At 46.2% G+C, this 20,182-nt stretch overlaps 1 protein-coding gene across 1 annotated transcript; it reads right to left on the bottom strand.

Annotated features, from left to right (window-relative positions):
• Positions 1 to 6,047: 6,047 nt before the first annotated feature.
• On the bottom strand, positions 6,048 to 11,563 carry si:ch73-62b13.1 (uncharacterized protein LOC100002270 homolog). The gene is made up of 3 exons (XM_041796490.1): positions 11,543 to 11,563; positions 9,526 to 9,682; positions 6,048 to 7,174 (listed from the first exon to the last, which is right to left on the bottom strand). The coding sequence occupies exons 1-3, from the start codon at positions 11,561 to 11,563 to the stop codon at positions 6,048 to 6,050; spliced, it is 1,305 nt and encodes a 434-aa protein (XP_041652424.1).
• Between the last annotated feature and the right edge of the window lie 8,619 nt (positions 11,564 to 20,182).

The following is a 20,182-nucleotide window of genomic DNA, read 5'->3' on the forward strand; positions in this document are numbered from 1 at the left end:
GTTAGCATGGATACAGAGGAAGCGTCTGAGCTACAGGGTTTAACGTTAGCATGGATACAGAGGAAGCGTCTGAGCTACAGGGTTTAACGTTAGCATGGATACAGAGGAAGCGTCTGAGCTACAGGGTTTAACGTTAGCATGGATAGAGAGGAAGCGTCTGAGCTACAGGGTTTAACGTTAGCATGGATACAGAGGAAGCGTCTGAGCTACAGAGGTTTAACGTTAGCATGGATACAGAGGAAGCGTCTGAGCTACAGAGGTTTAACGTTAGCATGGATAGAGAGGAAGCGTCTGAGCTACAGAGGTTTAACGTTAGCATGGATAGAGAGGAAGCGTCTGAGCTACAGGGGTTAACGTTAGCATGGATACAGAGGAAGCGTCTGAGCTACAGAGGTTTAACGTTAGCATGGAAACAGAGGAAGCGTCTGAGCTACAGAGGTTTAACATTAGCATGGAAACAGAGGAAGCGTCTGAGCTACAGAGGTTTAACGTTAGCATGGATACAGAGGAAGCGTCTGAGCTACAGGGTTTAACGTTAGCATGGATACAGAGGAAGCGTCTGAGCTACAGGGTTTAACGTTAGCATGGATACAGAGGAAGCGTCTGAGCTACAGAGGTTTAACGTTAGCATGGATACAGAGGAAGCGTCTGAGCTACAGAGGTTTAACGTTAGCATGGATAGAGAGGAAGCGTCTGAGCTACAGGGTTTAACGTTAGCATGGATAGAGAGGAAGCGTCTGAGCTACAGGGTTTAACGTTAGCATGGATAGAGAGGAAGCGTCTGAGCTACAGGGTTTAACGTTAGCATGGATACAGAGGAAGCGTCTGAGCTACAGGGGTTAACGTTAGCATGGATACAGAGGAAGCGTCTGAGCTACAGAGGTTTAACGTTAGCATGGATACAGAGGAAGCGTCTGAGCTACAGAGGTTTAACGTTAGCATGGAAACAGAGGAAGCGTCTGAGCTACAGGGGTTAACGTTAGCATGGATACAGAGGAAGCGTCTGAGCTACAGGGTTTAACGTTAGCATGGATAGAGAGGAAGCGTCTGAGCTACAGAGGTTTAACGTTAGCATGGATACAGAGGAAGCGTCTGAGCTACAGGGTTTAACGTTAGCATGGATACAGAGGAAGCGTCTGAGCTACAGAGGTTTAACGTTAGCATGGATACAGAGGAAGCGTCTGAGCTACAGAGGTTTAACGTTAGCATGGATACAGAGGAAGCGTCTGAGCTACAGGGTTTAACGTTAGCATGGATACAGAGGAAGCATCTGAGCTACAGAGGTTTAACGTTAGCATGGATAGAGAGGAAGCGTCTGAGCTACAGGGTTTAACGTTAGCATGGATACAGAGGAAGCGTCTGAGCTACAGGGTTTAACGTTAGCATGGATAGAGAGGAAGCGTCTGAGCTACAGGGTTTAACGTTAGCATGGATACAGAGGAAGCGTCTGAGCTACAGGGGTTAACGTTAGCATGGAAACAGAGGAAGCGTCTGAGCTACAGGGTTTAACGTTAGCATGGATACAGAGGAAGCGTCTGAGCTACAGAGGTTTAACGTTAGCATGGATACAGAGGAAGCGTCTGAGCTACAGAGGTTTAACGTTAGCATGGATACAGAGGAAGCGTCTGAGCTACAGAGGTTTAACGTTAGCATGGATACAGAGGAAGCGTCTGAGCTACAGGGTTTAAAGTTAGCATGGATAGAGAGGAAGCGTCTGAGCTACAGGGGTTAACGTTAGCATGGATAGAGAGGAAGCGTCTGAGCTACAGGGTTTAACGTTAGCATGGATACAGAGGAAGCGTCTGAGCTACAGGGTTTAACGTTAGCATGGATACAGAGGAAGCGTCTGAGCTACAGGGTTTAACGTTAGCATGGATACAGAGGAAGCGTCTGAGCTACAGGGTTTAACGTTAGCATGGATACAGAGGAAGCGTCTGAGCTACAGAGGTTAACGTTAGCATGGATACAGAGGAAGCGTCTGAGCTACAGAGGTTAACGTTAGCATGGATACAGAGGAAGCGTCTGAGCTACAGAGGTTAACGTTAGCATGGATACAGAGGAAGCGTCTGAGCTACAGGGTTTAACGTTAGCATGGATACAGAGGAAGCGTCTGAGCTACAGAGGTTTAACGTTAGCATGGATACAGAGGAAGCGTCTGAGCTACAGGGTTTAACGTTAGCATGGATACAGAGGAAGCGTCTGAGCTACAGAGGTTTAACGTTAGCATGGATACAGAGGAAGCGTCTGAGCTACAGGGTTTAACGTTAGCATGGATACAGAGGAAGCGTCTGAGCTACAGAGGTTAACGTTAGCATGGATACAGAGGAAGCGTCTGAGCTACAGGGTTTAACGTTAGCATGGATACAGAGGAAGCGTCTGAGCTACAGAGGTTTAACGTTAGCATGGAAACAGAGGAAGCGTCTGAGCTACAGGGGTTAACGTTAGCATGGAAACAGAGGAAGCGTCTGAGCTACAGGGGTTAACGTTAGCATGGATAGAGAGGAAGCGTCTGAGCTACAGGGTTTAACGTTAGCATGGATAGAGAGGAAGCGTCTGAGCTACAGGGTTTAACGTTAGCATGGATACAGAGGAAGCGTCTGAGCTACAGGGTTTAACGTTAGCATGGATACAGAGGAAGCGTCTGAGCTACAGAGGTTTAACGTTAGCATGGATACAGAGGAAGCGTCTGAGCTACAGGGTTTAACGTTAGCATGGATACAGAGGAAGCGTCTGAGCTACAGCGGTTTTAAGGACATTTTTGTCCTTCGTGGCTTTAAAGGGAAGTAAACTAAAGTGATTCTGAGGGTTCAGCAGGAGTGAGGAGGACAGTCAGAGCCCTGTCGTCCATCGTTAGCGCGTCCGTGAGCATTGATGAGGGTCTAGGAGGCAGAAACCTGTCGGGGTATCCAGAAGGATAACTGCTGACTCAGGCCCTCAGCGGCTCTGTGTGAGGGAGAGGATGGAGAAGATGAAGCTCCTCATCACGGTCTGTTCCTCTAGAGAAACACTGACACTCTTAAATCCTGTTTCTCCTCAGCTGGATCTGTAGACCAGGTCTTGGACCAGTGCTGTGATTTCCGTCTACTCTGTTAAAGGGAGCGTTTCAGCTCAGAGTCAGGCAGCATGGTTAGAGTAGCATGACCGCTCTGCTCCAACCCTTCCCTTCATTCTGAGGCAGCGGTCTCTCTTTCGCGCTGAAGCTGACGGCGCCCAGCGAGCGCCAGTCTCTCTGCTCTACTGGACTGAGGTCTGGGCTTTGACTCGGCCACTCCAGAACATTCTCCTTGTTGTCTTTAAAACATTTCTGTGGAGCTTTCTCTGGATGCTTCGGCTCACTGTCTGACAGGGAAATTAATCTTCTCTAAGCCCTAGTTCTCTGTCAGACTGAATCAGATTGTCCTCCAGGGTTTTTCTGTATTTTGTTATCAGTTATCAGCTACATGCTGTGTTTTTGTTCACTGTGAGGTAAATGTACCAACTCTATCAGCCTCTGGATCATTTAAAGTCTAATAAAAGAGACAAATGTGCCAGAAAACAGTAAATTTAACTCCCATCCTCTGTCTCTGCTCTGGCACAGAGCCAGGCAGCTGAACTCTGATTTATGTTTCTCTTGAGTGGGCGTGGCCTCAGCTGACACGCCCACACCATCCTTACACAGCGATCTGTCTTACAACAAACCTAAATACAGATTTATTTTATCACTCTACAGAGACTTTAAAGAGGTGCTGCATTCATGAGAACGTCTGTTTTTGTATAAACTGTAAATATGGATGAACACCCTGAAAACTTCATCAATAAAACTGAGAAAATCTGGGAGAAATACACCAAACAATGTTGGTTATAAAAGGATTCCAGCAGAATTATTCTGAAGGATTTATTTCAAAAGTCTAGAAAATAGAAAGAGTGCAGAAACACCAACACAGTCCATGTGAACAGTACAGGAAACAAAGACAGCATGGATATTTTCAGATTAAAGCTCTGCAGACGACTGAGAGGAGCTAAAACCATCAGACACATTATTATTACTCCTCTGTAAATAATCCTGCAGTCTAAACACCGTCTGTCTGATTCAAGGTTAAAAAGATACCTGAGCTCTGGGAAGTGTCTTTATTTTCTCCTGTTTAAAGTCTGAAAACACTTCAATAGAAATAAAAATAAAATATAAATGAAGGAGGAATACATCAGCTGAGTCTGAGGGAGTTTGGATCAGCACGGGTATTTAAACAACACTTTATAAAAACTGAAGAAAGCTCACACATGACTGACATTAAAATACATCAGATTCAAGATAATAATTCAACAGAAGAGAGAGTCCCCGTCTATTAACAACCATAATAAAAGGAATCAGTTCACAGTAATGTTCAGAATAACCAGCAGAATCACCCTGACCCCAAATATTCAAGCATTGAAAAATAATTCAACTATTGTGAAAAGAGGCAAAATTGGCAATAAGTGGGAAAAAACAGGTAATAAAAGACAGAATATGGGATAAAGATAAAAATATGGGTTAAGATCTAGGTTTACAGCAGTTAAAAAGTGGCAGAAAAAGGTAAAAAGTGGCAAAAATATGTTAAAAGTTAAAGAAATGATTGGCTAAAGTAGTGAAAAGGGGTTAAAAAGAGGCCAAAAACATGTAATAAGAGGTTAAAATAGGTCAAAAGGGTAAACATTGTTGTCAAAATAGTGAAAAGCGATTAAAAAGTGGGAAAAATAGGTAATAATTGACAAACATGGGTCAAATGGGGCAAAAAATGTTCAGCTAAAATAGTGAAAAGTGGTGAAAAAGTGGCAGAAAAAGGTAAAAGTGGAAAAAATGGTCGAAAGTTGTAATAAAGGTTGGCTAAAGTAGTGAAAAGGGGTTAAAAAGTGGTCAAAAACGTGATAAGAGGTTAAAAAGGTCAAAGGGGAAACATTTGTTGTCAAAATAGTGAAAAGCAGTTAAAAAGTGGAAAAAATAAGCCATGAGTGACAAACATGGGTCAAAAGGGGGAAAATGGTTTGCCAAAATAGTGAAAAGCGGTTAAAAAGTGCAAAAAACTCGTTAAACAGTGACAACAAATGGGTCAAAAGGTGTAAAATGGTTAAAAATCAGTCAGGACTGGACAGAATCAGTGGATAAAAGTGGAAAGAAAAGAGCGGCCTGCAGCGCTGTCTGTCTACGGTTTAATTTCTGCTCTAAAACGATGTAAAGTCAATCAGATCAGACAGCGTAGAGGTCAGGAGGGTTCAAACTGTCGCGTCATCAGCTCTAGACACGCCCTTAAACGGCTAGCTCGGTTGTGGTGGAAAAGCAAATCCCCTGCTGCGCTGGGCCGCCGCGCCGAGTCAAACAAGTGGAGCTGAGCCGCACCATGTAATGAAAAAGCCCCACTGGGGTCCAGGTAATTGTGGGGGTGGGCTTGTTGTATCTGAGCACGCTCATACTCAGTCTGGAACAGTGGGTGGAGCTATGAATGTGGTCGGTTTGAAGGAAGAACCATGGTGACCGCTCACATCTACATTAGTGTGACGGCAAAGCTCTCCTGTCTGTTTTTATCTTTTCAGAGACGCCAACATCAACCCTCCTCCTCCTCCTCCTCCTCCTCCCACATCGACAAAGCTCAGAGGATGAAAGCGGTCTGTCTCTTACAGAGACAGAGGTGTAGTGTACCCCGATCAGGGCTGGGGTATGCCCTGATGTAAAACCAGCATGAGAAAGACCCATATACATCACCTGCCTGCTGATTGGCCACTAGAGGACAGCCAATCGTAGCAGCTGAGGTCAAACCCATAGAGAGCTGTAGTTAGTTCGTTCAAATACACAGAGTTTCAATACCCACATCAAGATCTGGACCCATACTGACCAACAAAACCACCCTTACCCATGGGTGCACAGCTGGAAAGTGTCCTGCAGGTTTAGTTAGTCCTCTAGACTCCATCACTGTTTGGTACCTCAGAGCACGGATTAAAGACAAAGACAGCACGGACTGCTGCTTCTCTCACATTTCTGACACATGTGTCCCGTTCTCTCCAAAAATCCTGGAATGATCTAGAAAATGACGAGGTGATCATGTGACCGTCTCAAAGCTGATGTTTTCTACCAGACTGACAGATAAGTCCCTGAGCTGAGCTGCAGACTGGACCGGTCTGTATCCGAGCAGAGCCAGCGTGTGGTTGCACAGGTTCTGGACCGTCCTCGCGATGTCAAAGCTGAGTTGAAGCCTCCAGCTCTCCGCGGCGGCTCTGGAGTCCCTGGTGGTCGAGTATCTGTAATTCCACTCAGACGGAGACGACGCGTCTCTGTTGGTGTTCTTAGAAATCCACTGATCCACCCTGCGGTCCCTCTCTAAACCCACAAACCTGAAGATCTCAGCCGCCTTGTCCTTGGGGTTAGACGCCAGGTCTTCATACCGCAGCAGCATGTAGCGTCCTCGCAGCCACGCCGGCCTCTGAAGACCGGTCTCTGCAGACGCAGACATGTCCTTACAGGTGCTGGTGATCTGCGACAAGTCCACGTATCGTGGCTGCCGTCCTGTGGCATTCCACATTTTCCAAGCACGGAACTGATCCGAAAACGCCATCATGCGAGAGGCGAGGACGGCTCTGGGGTCTCTCACCAGGTGGAGGATCTTCAGGTCCAGACGGGGGTCTTCTGTTAGAGTGCGCAGGTCGGCCACCTCAGGGACACGTACCGTCTTTATGGCGACGTGCCCCCTGGACAGGCAGGACAGTGACGCTAAGGTGAGGTTCAGGGCGCCACATTTCTTTGGACACCAGGTTTCATCAGGCAGACCAGAGGTCGCTCCGCCGGCGCCATCAGAGCACACAGGAGGAGAACAGAGGGCGTGGCTGGAGCTGCGGCGGAAGAAGGAGTTGGTGACGTGGTCCTGGGGCTCCGGGCGGACGTAGTTCTCCATGAAGTGAAGGTCGCAGGCGTACAGGTTGAGGAGGAGGTCTCTGTACGCTCCCAGGAGGGCACGGCGGTCCAGAGAGCGGCGCAGGCGGCTGCTGGAGTTGGTGAAGGCCTGCTGCACGTGGAAGAGAGGCTCGAACACATAGAAGACCTCCGGGTGCTGGTTCAGGAGCTGACCCGTGAAGGACGAGCCGCTGCGGGTGGTGGCAAACAGCAGGATGTGTTTCCGTGGTAACGCCACCTGCATCCAGCCGTCATCACACAAAGATCTCCACCTGGAATCTGGGAGAGGGGATACGAGAGTCAGTCATGTGACGTCGTCATTCTTAGACGGGTTATTCTGGAGCACGCAGCACAAGAAAGTGAAAAACTTTACGGAAAAAATCATTAAAATGTTGTGAAACGAAGCAAAATTGGCAATAAGTGGCAAAAACAGGTTAAAAAGGCAAATATTGGGGAAAAGGTGGAAATATGGGTTAAGAAATGCAAAAACGAGGCAAAAATGTAAAAATGTAAAAAGGTAAAAAGTAGCAAAAATGGGTTGAGTTGTAAAAAGAGTCAACTAAAGTAGCAAAAAAGGGTTAAAAAGTGGTCAAAAACATGTAATATGTGGTTAATATGGGTAAAAAATGGCAAAATGGTTTGCTAAAGTAGTGAAAAGTGGTTAAAAAGTGGCAGAAAAAGGTAACAAGTAGCAAAAATGAGTTGAAAGATGTAAAAACGGTTTACTAAAGTAGTGAAAAGCAGTTAAAAAGTTGTCAAAAACATTTAATACGAGGTTGAAATCAGTCAAAAGGGGGAAATGTTCATCCAAAATAGTGAAAAGCGGTTAAAAAAGTGGCAGAAAAATGTAAAAAGTAGCAAAATGAGTCAAAAGATTTTAAAAAAATGTTGACTAAAGTAGCGAAAAGGGGTTGAAAAGTGGTCAAAAACTTGTATGAAGAGGTTAAAATAGGCCAAAAGGGGAAAAAAATGTTCAGCTAAAATAGTGAAAAGCGGTTAAAGAGTGGCAGAAAAAGGTAGTCAGTGTCCAAAATGAGTGGAAAGTTGTCTTCATTCTTAGACTGGTTATTCTGGTTTCACATGTGACCTTGTAAATCTGTGCTGGGGCGGACCACCTAGGGCCCAACCTCAGACACAGCCTGGCCCCGGCTAAGCAGAAGAAAATGAAGCTCCAGCTGCAGCCATATTCATCTCCTCACTGGCCGCCATTGTTTACAGGCTTGCAGCCACTTCAGCTAAACCACGTCTGTCTGCCTGCTCTCTCTTCTCTAATGACGCTGATCATCACAAGCCTAATGATCAGCATGGAGCTTTGGGAGATGGATCCACCGTGGACAATCCTTTAGATTAGGGAGGTTAGAAATGACCCGGGTCAGGAGGGGGATCACCCTCTTGTTCCAGGACATCTTCCCAAACTTTCCAGGAGTTAAAAACAGCCAAAAACTTCACACACGAGTAAATCTGTTCACTAGTGTAAAGTTTAAAGCAGCAGTCTAGTGATGTTCTCCTAGCTCATTAAAATAACTGAGCCAGTGTTTCTCATGACTTCAGGAGAAAGTAAACTCTTAAATCCAGCCGATAAAAATAAATAATTCAGAGTAAATATGCTGAGTAGCTAATGAGTCTGTGTGCTTACAGTGGAGTCTTATGAAGCGGCAGATCTTTAGACATAGCACAGATAGCTAACGTGTAATTACTGCTAATGAGGAGCTGATTCTGCACACAGGAGCTGCAGCCGTACAAGAGACCATTAACAGAGACAATCTGAGGATGATTGCTGAAACAATCACACGCATTTAGAATGTCTGCTTCTGCGTGGGAATCCCGGCGTCTTTATATGTCCACTCTTTAAACTTCAGAGTAAAATCTTCACTATAAAAGCACCTCTGCTGGTTCTCTAAACCCCCCTACTCACTGCCAGGCTTCCCTCAGACCCTCATATAGGACAGTCCCGATGCTTCCCTCAGACCCTCATATAGGACAGTCCCGATGCTTCCCTCAGACCCTCATATAGGACAGTCCCGATGCTTCCCTCAGACCCTCATATAGGACAGTCCCGATGCTTCCCTCAGACCCTTATATAGGACAGTCCCGATGCTTCCCTCAGACCCTCATATAGGACAGTCCTGATGCTTCCCTCAGACCCTCATATAGGACAGTCCTGATGCTTCCCTCAGACCCTCATATAGGACAGTCCCGATGCTTCCCTCAGACCCTCATATAGGACAGTCCTGATGCTTCCCTCAGACCCTCATATAGGACAGTCCTGATGCTTCCCTCAGACCCTCATATAGGACAGTCCTGATGCTTCCCTCAGACCCTCATATAGGACAGTCCCGATGCTTCCCTCAGACCCTCATATAGCACAGACCTGATGCTTCCCTCAGACCCTCATATAGGACAATCCTGATGCTTCCCTCAGACCCTCATATAGGACAGACCCAATGCTTCCCCCAGACCCTCATATAGGACAGTCCCAATGCTTCCCTCAGACCCTCATATAGGACAGTCCTGATGCTTCCCTCAGACCCTCATATAGGACAATCCTGATGCTTCCCTCAGACCCTCATATAGGACAGACCCAATGCTTCCCCCAGACCCTCATATAGGACAGTCCTGATGAAGCGTACCTCTGTGCTGTCTGGAGGAGCAGCGGTACGCTCCCTGACACGGCCCAGACAGAGAGTCCCTGAGGGTCCGGATGGCGGTGTACTGGACCCCCAGAGACGCGCACACCAGCAGCAGCACGGTCTTCCAGGAGCACTCCATCCTGCCCCCCCTCCGGCTCTACCTCCGTCACGCTGGAGAGAAAGCACAGACACAGAACCAGATTTCATTTCAGCCTCATTCACGTCCAGCTCTGACTCCAAACCACAGCTGATGGATTAAAGCTGCTTTACGTGGAGCGCTTCAGCTCACAGGAACCACAACAGTTGAAGGTAAACATGATTTTAGGGTTATTTTTCACCTTTATACACTAAATTTCCTTGGTGGAAATGTTGCTGTGACCTCTCACTCTGGCTGGGAGCCTCTAAAACTGTTCCTATCTTTCTGTCACATGCTGGAAAGGTTGAAACGCTGTTTTTATTTCATTATATGACACATTTAAAAACAACAGCTTGAAAACAATCAACACTGAAAACCTAGATGATCAGATGATGGCATTCAGACACTTATAGCCTGGAAAACCTTCAGTACTGAGAGTTTGGGAAAGGGCAGAGGCTTTGGAAAAACTCAGAGTGTGATTGGATGAACGTTCTGTCTGCCACACCTCTACGGGCCAATCAGAGCAACAAAACACGTGACGTAGCAGCTAACGAGGAATAACGGTAACCATGGCGACTGTAGACATGTCAGTACTCGACTTTTGTGGTTTTTGAAAAGAAAACATCTCTCTGCTGTTCTTTGTTCTTCTTTTAATGAAGAGATGTGGTCAAGTTCTGATAAACTGGTGCTTTAGCAGCATCCACGCTGATCTCCTCCTCCATCACTGCACCAGCTCTGCTGCTGCTTGTTTACGTCATGACTGCTGCGCCTGAAAGTACCGCCCCTTGTTGCTGATTGGTCCTGTCACTCTCTAACAGTTTTCCACTTTTTGGCACTTTTAATCCATTTCTGTTACTTTTAAAATCCTATTTTACCAGTTTTTCTGCTAATTTTTGCCATTTTAGTCCACTCTGATTTTGAAAAATGGATTTACATTTTCAAGAAGGTTAATACTACAACACTGATGAAGAGTGGTTGTTATTCACTGAGAATAAAAGTGGATTTCCTCTTTCCTTTGGGGGTTGTGGGCTGAAAGGTCTGAGGACCCTGCTCTGGAGGACAGAAGTGCTCTGCTGGTTTAAAACAGTTGAGTTTGTCCGTCCTCTCTGTGGCCTCCAGCTTGCTGTCCATGGACACTCCCAGCAGGACCAACAGCTGCTCTGTCAACAGCTGGAAGGAGAGCGCTGCTGCTTCTGTATCCGTCCAACAATAACAGTTTTTACAGCGAGGATAAAAGCCTCGGGGACAGGATCAGCCAAAGATTACAGACACGCTCCTCTGGCAGGTTTGTGAATTCAGAGAGCAGCGAGCCGTGAGGAAGAATCACAGAAGGAGAGTAATGAGAACAGAGGAGGAAGTCCTCTCAGAGGACAACAAAGCAACAAACCGGGTTAGAGGGTAGAGATGAGGCTGGGACTGAGGGACAGAGGGATGTGGGTGATGGAGGGATGTGATAGAGGCAAAGATTTTTCCATTAAGACACCTCAGTGTTCCCTGATCCTCAGAGGGAGGAAGGATATTATCAGACAGAGGAGACGACAGCGCTAGGCTGTTAACGCTCAGATCAACAGGAAATGGAGGAAGTCACAGGATGTGGAGGGTTTGAGGCTCTGCTCTGATGTTTGATAAATACCTGACACCTGAACTCCTTCATCCTCTCTGCTGTGACTCTCTGCTCTGATGATTGATAAATACCTGACACCTGAACTCCTTCATCCTCTCTGCCGTGACTCTCTGCTCTGATGTTTGATTAAAACCTGACACCTGAACTCCTTCATCCTCCCTGCCGTGACTCTCTGCTCTGATGTTTGATAAATACCTGACACCTGAACTCCTTCATCCTCTCTGCCGTGACTCTCTGCTCTGATGTTTGATAAATACCTGACACCTGAACTCCCTCATCCTCTCTGCCGTGACTCTCTGCTCTGATGATTGATAAATACCTGACACCTGAACTCCTTCATCCTCTCTGCCGTGACTCTCTGCTCTGATGTTTGATTAAAACCTGACACCTGAACTCCTTCATCCTCCCTGCCGTGACTCTCTGCTCTGATGTTTGATAAATACCTGACACCTGAACTCCTTCATCCTCTCTGCCGTGACTCTCTGCTCTGATGTTTGATAAATACCTGACACCTGAACTCCCTCATCCTCTCTGCCGTGACTCTCTGCTCTGATGTTTGATAAATACCTGACACCTGAACCCCTTCATCCTCTCTGCCGTGACTCTCTGCTCTGATGATTGATAAATACCTGACACCTGAACTCCTTCATCCTCTCTGCCGTGACTCTCTGCTCTGATTTGGCTAAATACCTGACACCTGAACTCCTTCATCCTCTCTGCCGTGACTCTCTGCTCTGATGATTGATAAATACCTGACACCTGAACTCCTTCATCCTCCCTGCCGTGACTCTCTGCTCTGATGATTGATAAATACCTGACACCTGAACTCCTTCATCCTCTCTGCCGTGACTCTCTGCTCTGATGTTTGATAAATACCTGACACCTGAACTCCTTCATCCTCTCTGCCGTGACTCTCTGCTCTGATGTTTCATAAATACCTGATACCTGAACTCCTTCATCCTCTCTGCCATGACTCTCTGCCCTTATGTTTGATAAATACCTGACACCTGAACTCCTTCATCCTCTCTGCCGTGACTCTCTGCTTTGATGTTTGATAAATACCTGACACCTGAACTCCTTCATCCTCTCTGCCTTGACTCTCTGCTTTGATGTTTGATAAATACCTGACACCTGAACCCCTTCATCCTCTCTGCCGTGACTCTCTGCTCTGATGATGGATAAATACCTGACACCTGAACTCCTTCATCCTCTCTGCCGTGACTCTCTGCTCTGATTTGGCTAAATACCTGACACCTGAACTCCTTCATCCTCTCTGCCGTGACTCTCTGCTCTGATGTTTGATAAATACCTGACACCTGAACTCCTTCATCCTCTCTGCCGTGACTCTCTGCTCTGATGATTGATAAATACCTGACACCTGAACTCCTTCATCCTCCCTGCCGTGACTCTCTGCTCTGATGTTTGATAAATACCTGACACCTGAACTCCTTCATCCTCTCTGCCGTGACTCTCTGCTCTGATGTTTCATAAATACCTGATACCTGAACTCCTTCATCCTCTCTGCCTCGACTCTCTGCTTTGATGTTTTATAAATACCTGATACCTGAACTCCTTCATCCTCTCTGCCTTGACTCTCTGCTTTGATGTTTGATAAATACCTGACACCTGAACCCCTTCATCCTCTCTGCCGTGACTCTCTGCTCTGATGATTGATAAATACCTGACACCTGAACTCCTTCATCCTCCCTGCCGTGACTCTCTGCTCTGATGTTTGATAAATACCTGACACCTGAACTCCTTCATCCTCTCTGCCTTGACTCTCTGCTTTGATGTTTTATAAATACCTGATACCTGAACTCCTTCATCCTCTCTGCCTTGACTCTCTGCTTTGATGTTTGATAAATACCTGACACCTGAACTCCTTCATCCTCTCTGCCGTGACTCTCTGCTCTGATTTGGCTAAATACCTGACACCTGAACTCCTTCATCCTCTCTGCCGTGACTCTCTGCTCTGATGTTTGATAAATACCTGACACCTGAACTCCTTCATCCTCTCTGCCGTGACTCTCTGCTCTGATGATTGATAAATACCTGACACCTGAACTCCTTCATCCTCCCTGCCGTGACTCTCTGCTCTGATGTTTGATAAATACCTGACACCTGAACTCCTTCATCCTCTCTGCCTTGACTCTCTGCTTTGATGTTTGATAAATACCTGATACCTGAACTCCTTCATCCTCTCTGCCTTGATTCTCTGCTTTGATGTTTGATAAATACCTGACACCTGAACCCCTTCATCCTCTCTGCCGTGACTCTCTGCTCTGATGATTGATAAATACCTGACACCTGAACTCCTTCATCCTCTCTGCCGTGACTCTCTGCTCTGATGATTGATAAATACCTCCCACCTGAACTCCTTCATCCTCCCTGCCGTGACTCTCTGCTCTGATGTTTGATAAATACCTGACACCTGAACTCCTTCATCCTCTCTGCCGTGACTCTCTGCTTTGATGTTTTATAAATACCTGATACCTGAACTCCTTCATCCTCTCTGCCTTGACTCTCTGCTTTGATGTTTGATAAATACCTGACACCTGAACTCCTTCATCCTCTCTGCCGTGACTCTCTGCTCTGATTTGGCTAAATACCTGACACCTGAACTCCTTCATCCTCTCTGCCGTGACTCTCTGCTCTGATGTTTGATAAATACCTGACACCTGAACTCCTTCATCCTCTCTGCCGTGACTCTCTGCTCTGATGATTGATAAATACCTGACACCTGAACTCCTTCATCCTCCCTGCCGTGACTCTCTGCTCTGATGTTTGATAAATACCTTACACCTGAACTCCTTCATCCTCTCTGCCTTGACTCTCTGCTTTGATGTTTGATAAATACCTGATACCTGAACTCCTTCATCCTCTCTGCCTTGATTCTCTGCTTTGATGTTTGATAAATACCTGACACCTGAACCCCTTCATCCTCTCTGCCGTGACTCTCTGCTCTGATGATTGATAAATACCTGACACCTGAACTCCTTCATCCTCTCTGCCGTGACTCTCTGCTCTGATGATTGATAAATACCTCCCACCTGAACTCCTTCATCCTCCCTGCCGTGACTCTCTGCTCTGATGTTTGATAAATACCTGACACCTGAACTCCTTCATCCTCTCTGCCGTGACCCTCTGCTCTGATGATTGATAAATACCTGACACCTGAACTCCTTCATCCTCTCTGCCGTGACTCTCTGCTCTGATGATTGATAAATACCTGACACCTGAACTCCTTCATCCTCTCTGCCGTGACTCTCTGCTCTGATGTTTGATAAATACCTGACACCTGAACTCCTTCATCCTCTCTGCCGTGACTCTCTGCTCTGATGTTTGATAAATACCTGACACCTGAACTCCTTCATCCTCTCTGCCGTGACTCTCTGCTCTGATGATTGATAAATACCTGACACCTGAACTCCTTCATCCTCTCTGCCGTGACTCTCTGCTCTGATGATTGATAAATACCTGACACCTGAACTCCTTCATCCTCTCTGCCGTGACTCTCTGCTCTGATGTTTGATAAATACCTGACACCTGAACTCCTTCATCCTCTCTGCCGTGACTCTCTGCTCTGATGTTTGATAAATACCTGACACCTGAACTCCTTCATCCTCTCTGCCGTGACTCTCTGCTCTGATGATTGGTGAATGAGAGCTCAGCTGATAGTCAGTGATGGAGAAACGAAATGCTGCCTTACCATGAACGCTCATCCTCTGGTCTCCACTACACTGCCTCTGAGCGAGAGAAGAGAGAGAGAGTGATGGAGCAGTCTCTGGTCTGTCTACAGCAGACGTGGATTCAGATCTGGAGACTCATCAGGGATGGAGAGCTGAAGGGAAGGACCCCCCACTAAAGCTAGGGAGAGAGAGAGAGAGAGAGAGATTCAGGCAGCTGGAGCTCTGCCTCCAGATTGGATGAGAGATTTTCTCTCTGTGTGTAATGCCTTAAAGGTACAGTACGCCACATTTTTGCACTGAAACGTCTAAATCAGTGTTACTCTGGAGCCTCATGTGGCTCTTTTATGTCTTAATCTGAAATATTATTCCCCCAGAAAACCTTAAAAAAGGAAACTTTGACCCCAGAAATCATCCACTGCAGGTCACATTATACTGTCTTCTCACACTTACTCAGTCGGCTTTAATTGTCATCCTCTTGTTTTTGTCTGCATATTTCCATTGCCTTTATTTGCATTTTTTTCTACTTTAATTCCATTTTTACTGCTTTTCTCCCATTTTTGACACTTTTTTCCAGCCTTGTGCATTTTTTTGCCCCTTTCTTTTTGCCTTTTTTGCCACTTTTCCTCCATTTAAGCTGCCTTTTGCAGTTTAATGCCATCAAGTTCCCATGTTCCCCACCTTTTTTTCTGGTTTTTGCCATTTTGCACTCATTTTTCTCCATGTTCTTTCAACTTTTGGACCATTTTTGCCACATTTAACTGATTTTATTTGCCACTTTTCACCACTTAGATCGTGGCTCTTGCAAATGTATTTTTCTAAAGTTTGGCTCTTTGGTTGAGCAGGGAAGAGTAACACTGGTCTAGATGATTAAAAAATGACTGAACTAACCCTCACTGGCCACTTCATTAGGTATACCTGTTCAGCTGCTCGTTAAGGCTAATATCTAATCAGTTAGGCATGACAAGGTCAGGATGATGAACCAGAGTCCAGACTGAGCATCAGGATGAGCAGGAGAGGTGATCCACTTTGGGTTTTGGCTTTCACACCAAATCCAGACCCTATCCTCAGCCTTCAAACTTCTTTTGGATAATTTGAATGTGTGTGAAGCAAAAGAGTGTCATCAACATAATGAGTTCACTTCCTCTGATTTGTCCTCATGTATTCGGCACAGAGGCATGGAGGTTAAAACGCTTAGAACAGGAGCAGCTACTATGGTCTAATATGTGGAGCTGCAGCAGTTATTCCCTCCTGTACATCACCTATCAAACACAGATAGACAGGGTTTAATTTAAACCAGATGTTTCTGTCCCACTGGACCCTTCTGCAGCACCATTTACAAACCCTATAATAGACACTCACCCCCTTAAAAATATACAAAAACACTCTTTAATGTCAAAAAGAAATCAGATTTCTACAAATTTATATCAATCTAATAAAAAACTTTAATGTAAAATACCTGACTGCGTAAATATTCATCTTCTTTAAAGTGACTGAGCTAATCCAACAGTAGTCCCACTGTTAGTGACATGAGGATCTGCTGAGTGATAGGAGTATAAAGACACCTGTGTCTGGATGGTCCAGTCACTGGCTCATCAGAATTCCTGGCTGCCATTACACCATGAAGACAAAAGAACACTCCAAGCAACTCAGAGAAAAGGTTATTGAAAAGTCTAAGTCAGAGGATGGAGACAGAAACATCTCCAAGTCTCTGAACATCCCCCAGAGTTCAGTTAAATCCATCATGAAGACATGAAGGAATATGTCACATGTGTAAATCTGCCTAGATCAGACCGTCCTCACACTCTGAGTGGGCGTGCAAGAAGGAGACTAGTGAGAGAGGACACCAAGACACCTACGACTACTCTGAAGGAGCTCCAAGCTTCAGCAGCTGAGATGGAGAGACTCTGCAGACAACAACTGTTGGCCGGGTTCTTCAGCAGTCAGAGCTTTATGGGAGAGTGGCAAAGAGAAAGACACTGTTGAAGAAAACTCAGATTCAATCTGGACTAGAGTTCACCAGAAGGACTGTGGGAGACTCCATGGTCAAGAGGAAGAAAGTTCTTTGGTCTGAGGAGACCAGAATGGAGCTTTGAGACCATCAGACAAGACGCCAAACACTGACATCACCACAAACACACCATCCCCACTGTGGAGCACGCTGGTGGCAGCATCATGCCGTGGGGATGCTTCTCAGCAGCAACATGCCGTGGGGATGCTTCTCAGCAGCATCATGCTGTTGGGATGCTTCTCAGCAGCATCATGCCGTGGGGATGCTTCTCAGCAGCAACATGCCGTGGGGATGCTTCTCAGCAGCATCATGCCGTGGGGATGCTTCTCAGCAGCATCATGCCGTGGGGATGCTTCTCAGCAGCATCATGCCGTGGGGATGCTTCTCAGCAGCATCATGTCGTGGGGATGCTTCTCAGCAGCATCATGCCGTGGGGATGCTTCTCAGCAGCATCATGCCGTGGGGATGCTTCTCAGCAGCATCATGCCGTGGGGATGCTTCTCAGCAGCATCACGCCGTGGGGATGCTTCTCAGCAGCATCATGCCGTGGGGATGCTTCTCATTAGTTGGCCCTGTAAGGCTTGTAAAGGGGAATGTTCTGGAGTGGCAGAGTCAAAGCCCAGACCTTAGTCCAGTAGAGACTTTGTGCGTCGCTCTCTAATGTTCTAATTCAGATACATGCCTCCTCCTGTTTGTTGATGGAGTTTTAGCCCAAACAGGAAGTAAGATATGAGAACCTGCAGAGCATTTGGTAGTTTTTAAAATAAATATTTACAGAGTGCTGCTCACTGAACTCATCTCTACAGCAACACCAGGTGAAAGCAGAGATCAGGATGTTGATCTGAACAGTGGATCAGACCTGCTGTTGGCGTGTTCTTACCTTTATTCTGGTGCCACGCCGCCGCTCTGAGCAGTGCTCTCATTCAGAAACAGGATTAGAGAAGACTGGAGGAACACCACGACTCTGTGGAAACTGGATAATTTGATCAAAAACGGTTCTGTTATTCCCGTCCTTCATGCAGGTGGGCGTCGACATGGCGCCCAGTGTGACCATCAGAGTGCTGGCCCTCTGTTCTTCCTCCTTCCCTCTGAGGATCATCAGGCATGTGCTCCTCTTCCTCTCTGCTGGCTGTTCCCCCACTGTGAGGGGACGTGTGCCGTCTCGCTGACCCCCTGGGGTCACCGGGGGGTCGTTTTCAGCCGCTGACAGCTCCATCACTCCTAGTAATGGGGGCTGATGGTGACTGTGGAGCCTGCTGTGGCTGAGGTGAGTCTCACAGAGACCAGTCGTCTCATTTCTGCTTTTGGATGCCAAAGTAAATAAACCCGTGAAGCCTGGATCAGTGGGGGTTGGATCTGACCTTTCTGTGTTTATCCTGATCTAGATTTCTGTTGATTGTTTCGGTTCAGGTGTTTAGCTCTGCTAGCTGAGCTCCTCCTCTCTCCAGAGTCTTACAGTCGTAGCTCCAGCCCCCTCTGAAGGATGTCCGGTCCATTTGGTCCATTTTTTTGGTGGATGCTCGTTGGCCCACCTCTATGAACTCACACAGACAGCACCTAACCTCACGATGGCAGCAGGGTTAGTTTCACTGACTGGGACTATAAATGATCATCCGCTACCTTTTTACATGAGGACCTGGACTCTCCTCCTGTGAAGCCATGCTGTCGTGATGGATGTGGTCTGTGGTTTAGCATGATCTGACAGAGACGTTGCTCTAAAAGCTCTCTCTACTTTTCAGCATTGATAGTTCCTTTCCAGATGTCAGAGCTGTGGTTTCCTCTGACCACAGAACAGTTTTCCATGTTTCCTCAGTCCATGTTAAGTGAGCGTTGGTGTTTCTGGGTCCTGTTCACTCATGGCTTCTTCTCTCCATGACCCCCCCCCCCCATTATCTGCAAACATCTGGACCCTGATAACCCGGCTCACTCTCCATGTTCACTGACACAGAGACCAGGATATGATGAGCCAGAAAACTGTTTTAGTGGATCCAAAATCCAAAGCAGAGATGGAGTCAGGTTTAATCACAGCTGAAGAGAATGAAATGTTCTCTAGAAGCTCTGGGTTTGAAGAGAATCCAAAAATCTAACAGACTCATGGAGCTGCTGGTTCCAGGAAGGCCTGGGTCCAGTCTGGAATGAATCAAAGTGTTTTTGTTAGAAACCATGGGAAAGATATCTGAGTAAAAACAGGAACAGAACCTGGGAACAAAACAACAGAGAGGGATTGATGCAGCTTTGCTGAAACAGCCTCTGATCCTGTAGTCTCCAGACTTCAGCCTCTTCTCTCCCAGTCCTCTCTGATGTACGCCACTGAAACCAGTGGTTCTCAGATGGTGTGGCAGGGCACACTAGTGCACCTTGAGGGAAGTCTAAGAACCTTGGGGGTCTGGCTGGACCCCTGAAAACCCCCAGAGGACGTTCCCTCCCAGCTGTGATTTACTGATGATATCAGTGTGTGTGTGTTGGATCAGGAGCATCCTGGCTAACAGTTCCTCATTTGCTAAGCTATTATTAAGATGAAATTGGGTTTGAAATGATTAATTCATGCTACTTTTAACCAAGTTAACCCATTTTTCTACCCATTTTGCCACTTATTTCAACAACTTAAACCTTTTTTGCTGCTTTTTTGCAATTTTGAAACTTTTTTAAAATTACTTTTTACCCATTTTTGCCACTTATTTGGAACTTTTAGCTACATTTTTGCTCACAATTTTTGTTTCCTTTTCACCAGGTTTTGCCTACTTTTGCTATTATTTGGACTTTTTTTTGACAGTTTTTCCATCACTTTTAACCCTTTTTGCCACTTTTCTGCAACTTGTAATCTATTTTGCCACCTTCTTGCCTATTTTTACTCACATTGCCTTTGTTTGGCCAATTATGCCCATTTTTAAATCACGTTTAACCCATTTTACCATCTTTGTGACACTTTCAACATGTTTTTGCCACTTTAACCCTGTTTTGGCACCCTTTGGCGATTGTTACCCATTTTTGACTTTGTCTTGCTACCTTTTGCCCAATCTTTCCATCTCTTTTCATCCTATTTCACCTTTTGCCACCCCAGGTGTCTGGGCCCCAGAACCCTCTCCCCTTTGTCCCCCTATGTTCCACCTTGACTGTTATTTATTTAGAGTCTATTTTGTATTGGTATGAATATGGTGTGCCTTGAGATTCTGGCTTAACCTTAGGTGTGTCTTGGGTGA

The sequence above is a fragment of the Cheilinus undulatus genome, linkage group 9 (assembly GCF_018320785.1).
Source record: "Cheilinus undulatus linkage group 9, ASM1832078v1, whole genome shotgun sequence".
In the NCBI taxonomy this organism is placed as follows: domain Eukaryota; kingdom Metazoa; phylum Chordata; class Actinopteri; order Labriformes; family Labridae; genus Cheilinus; species Cheilinus undulatus.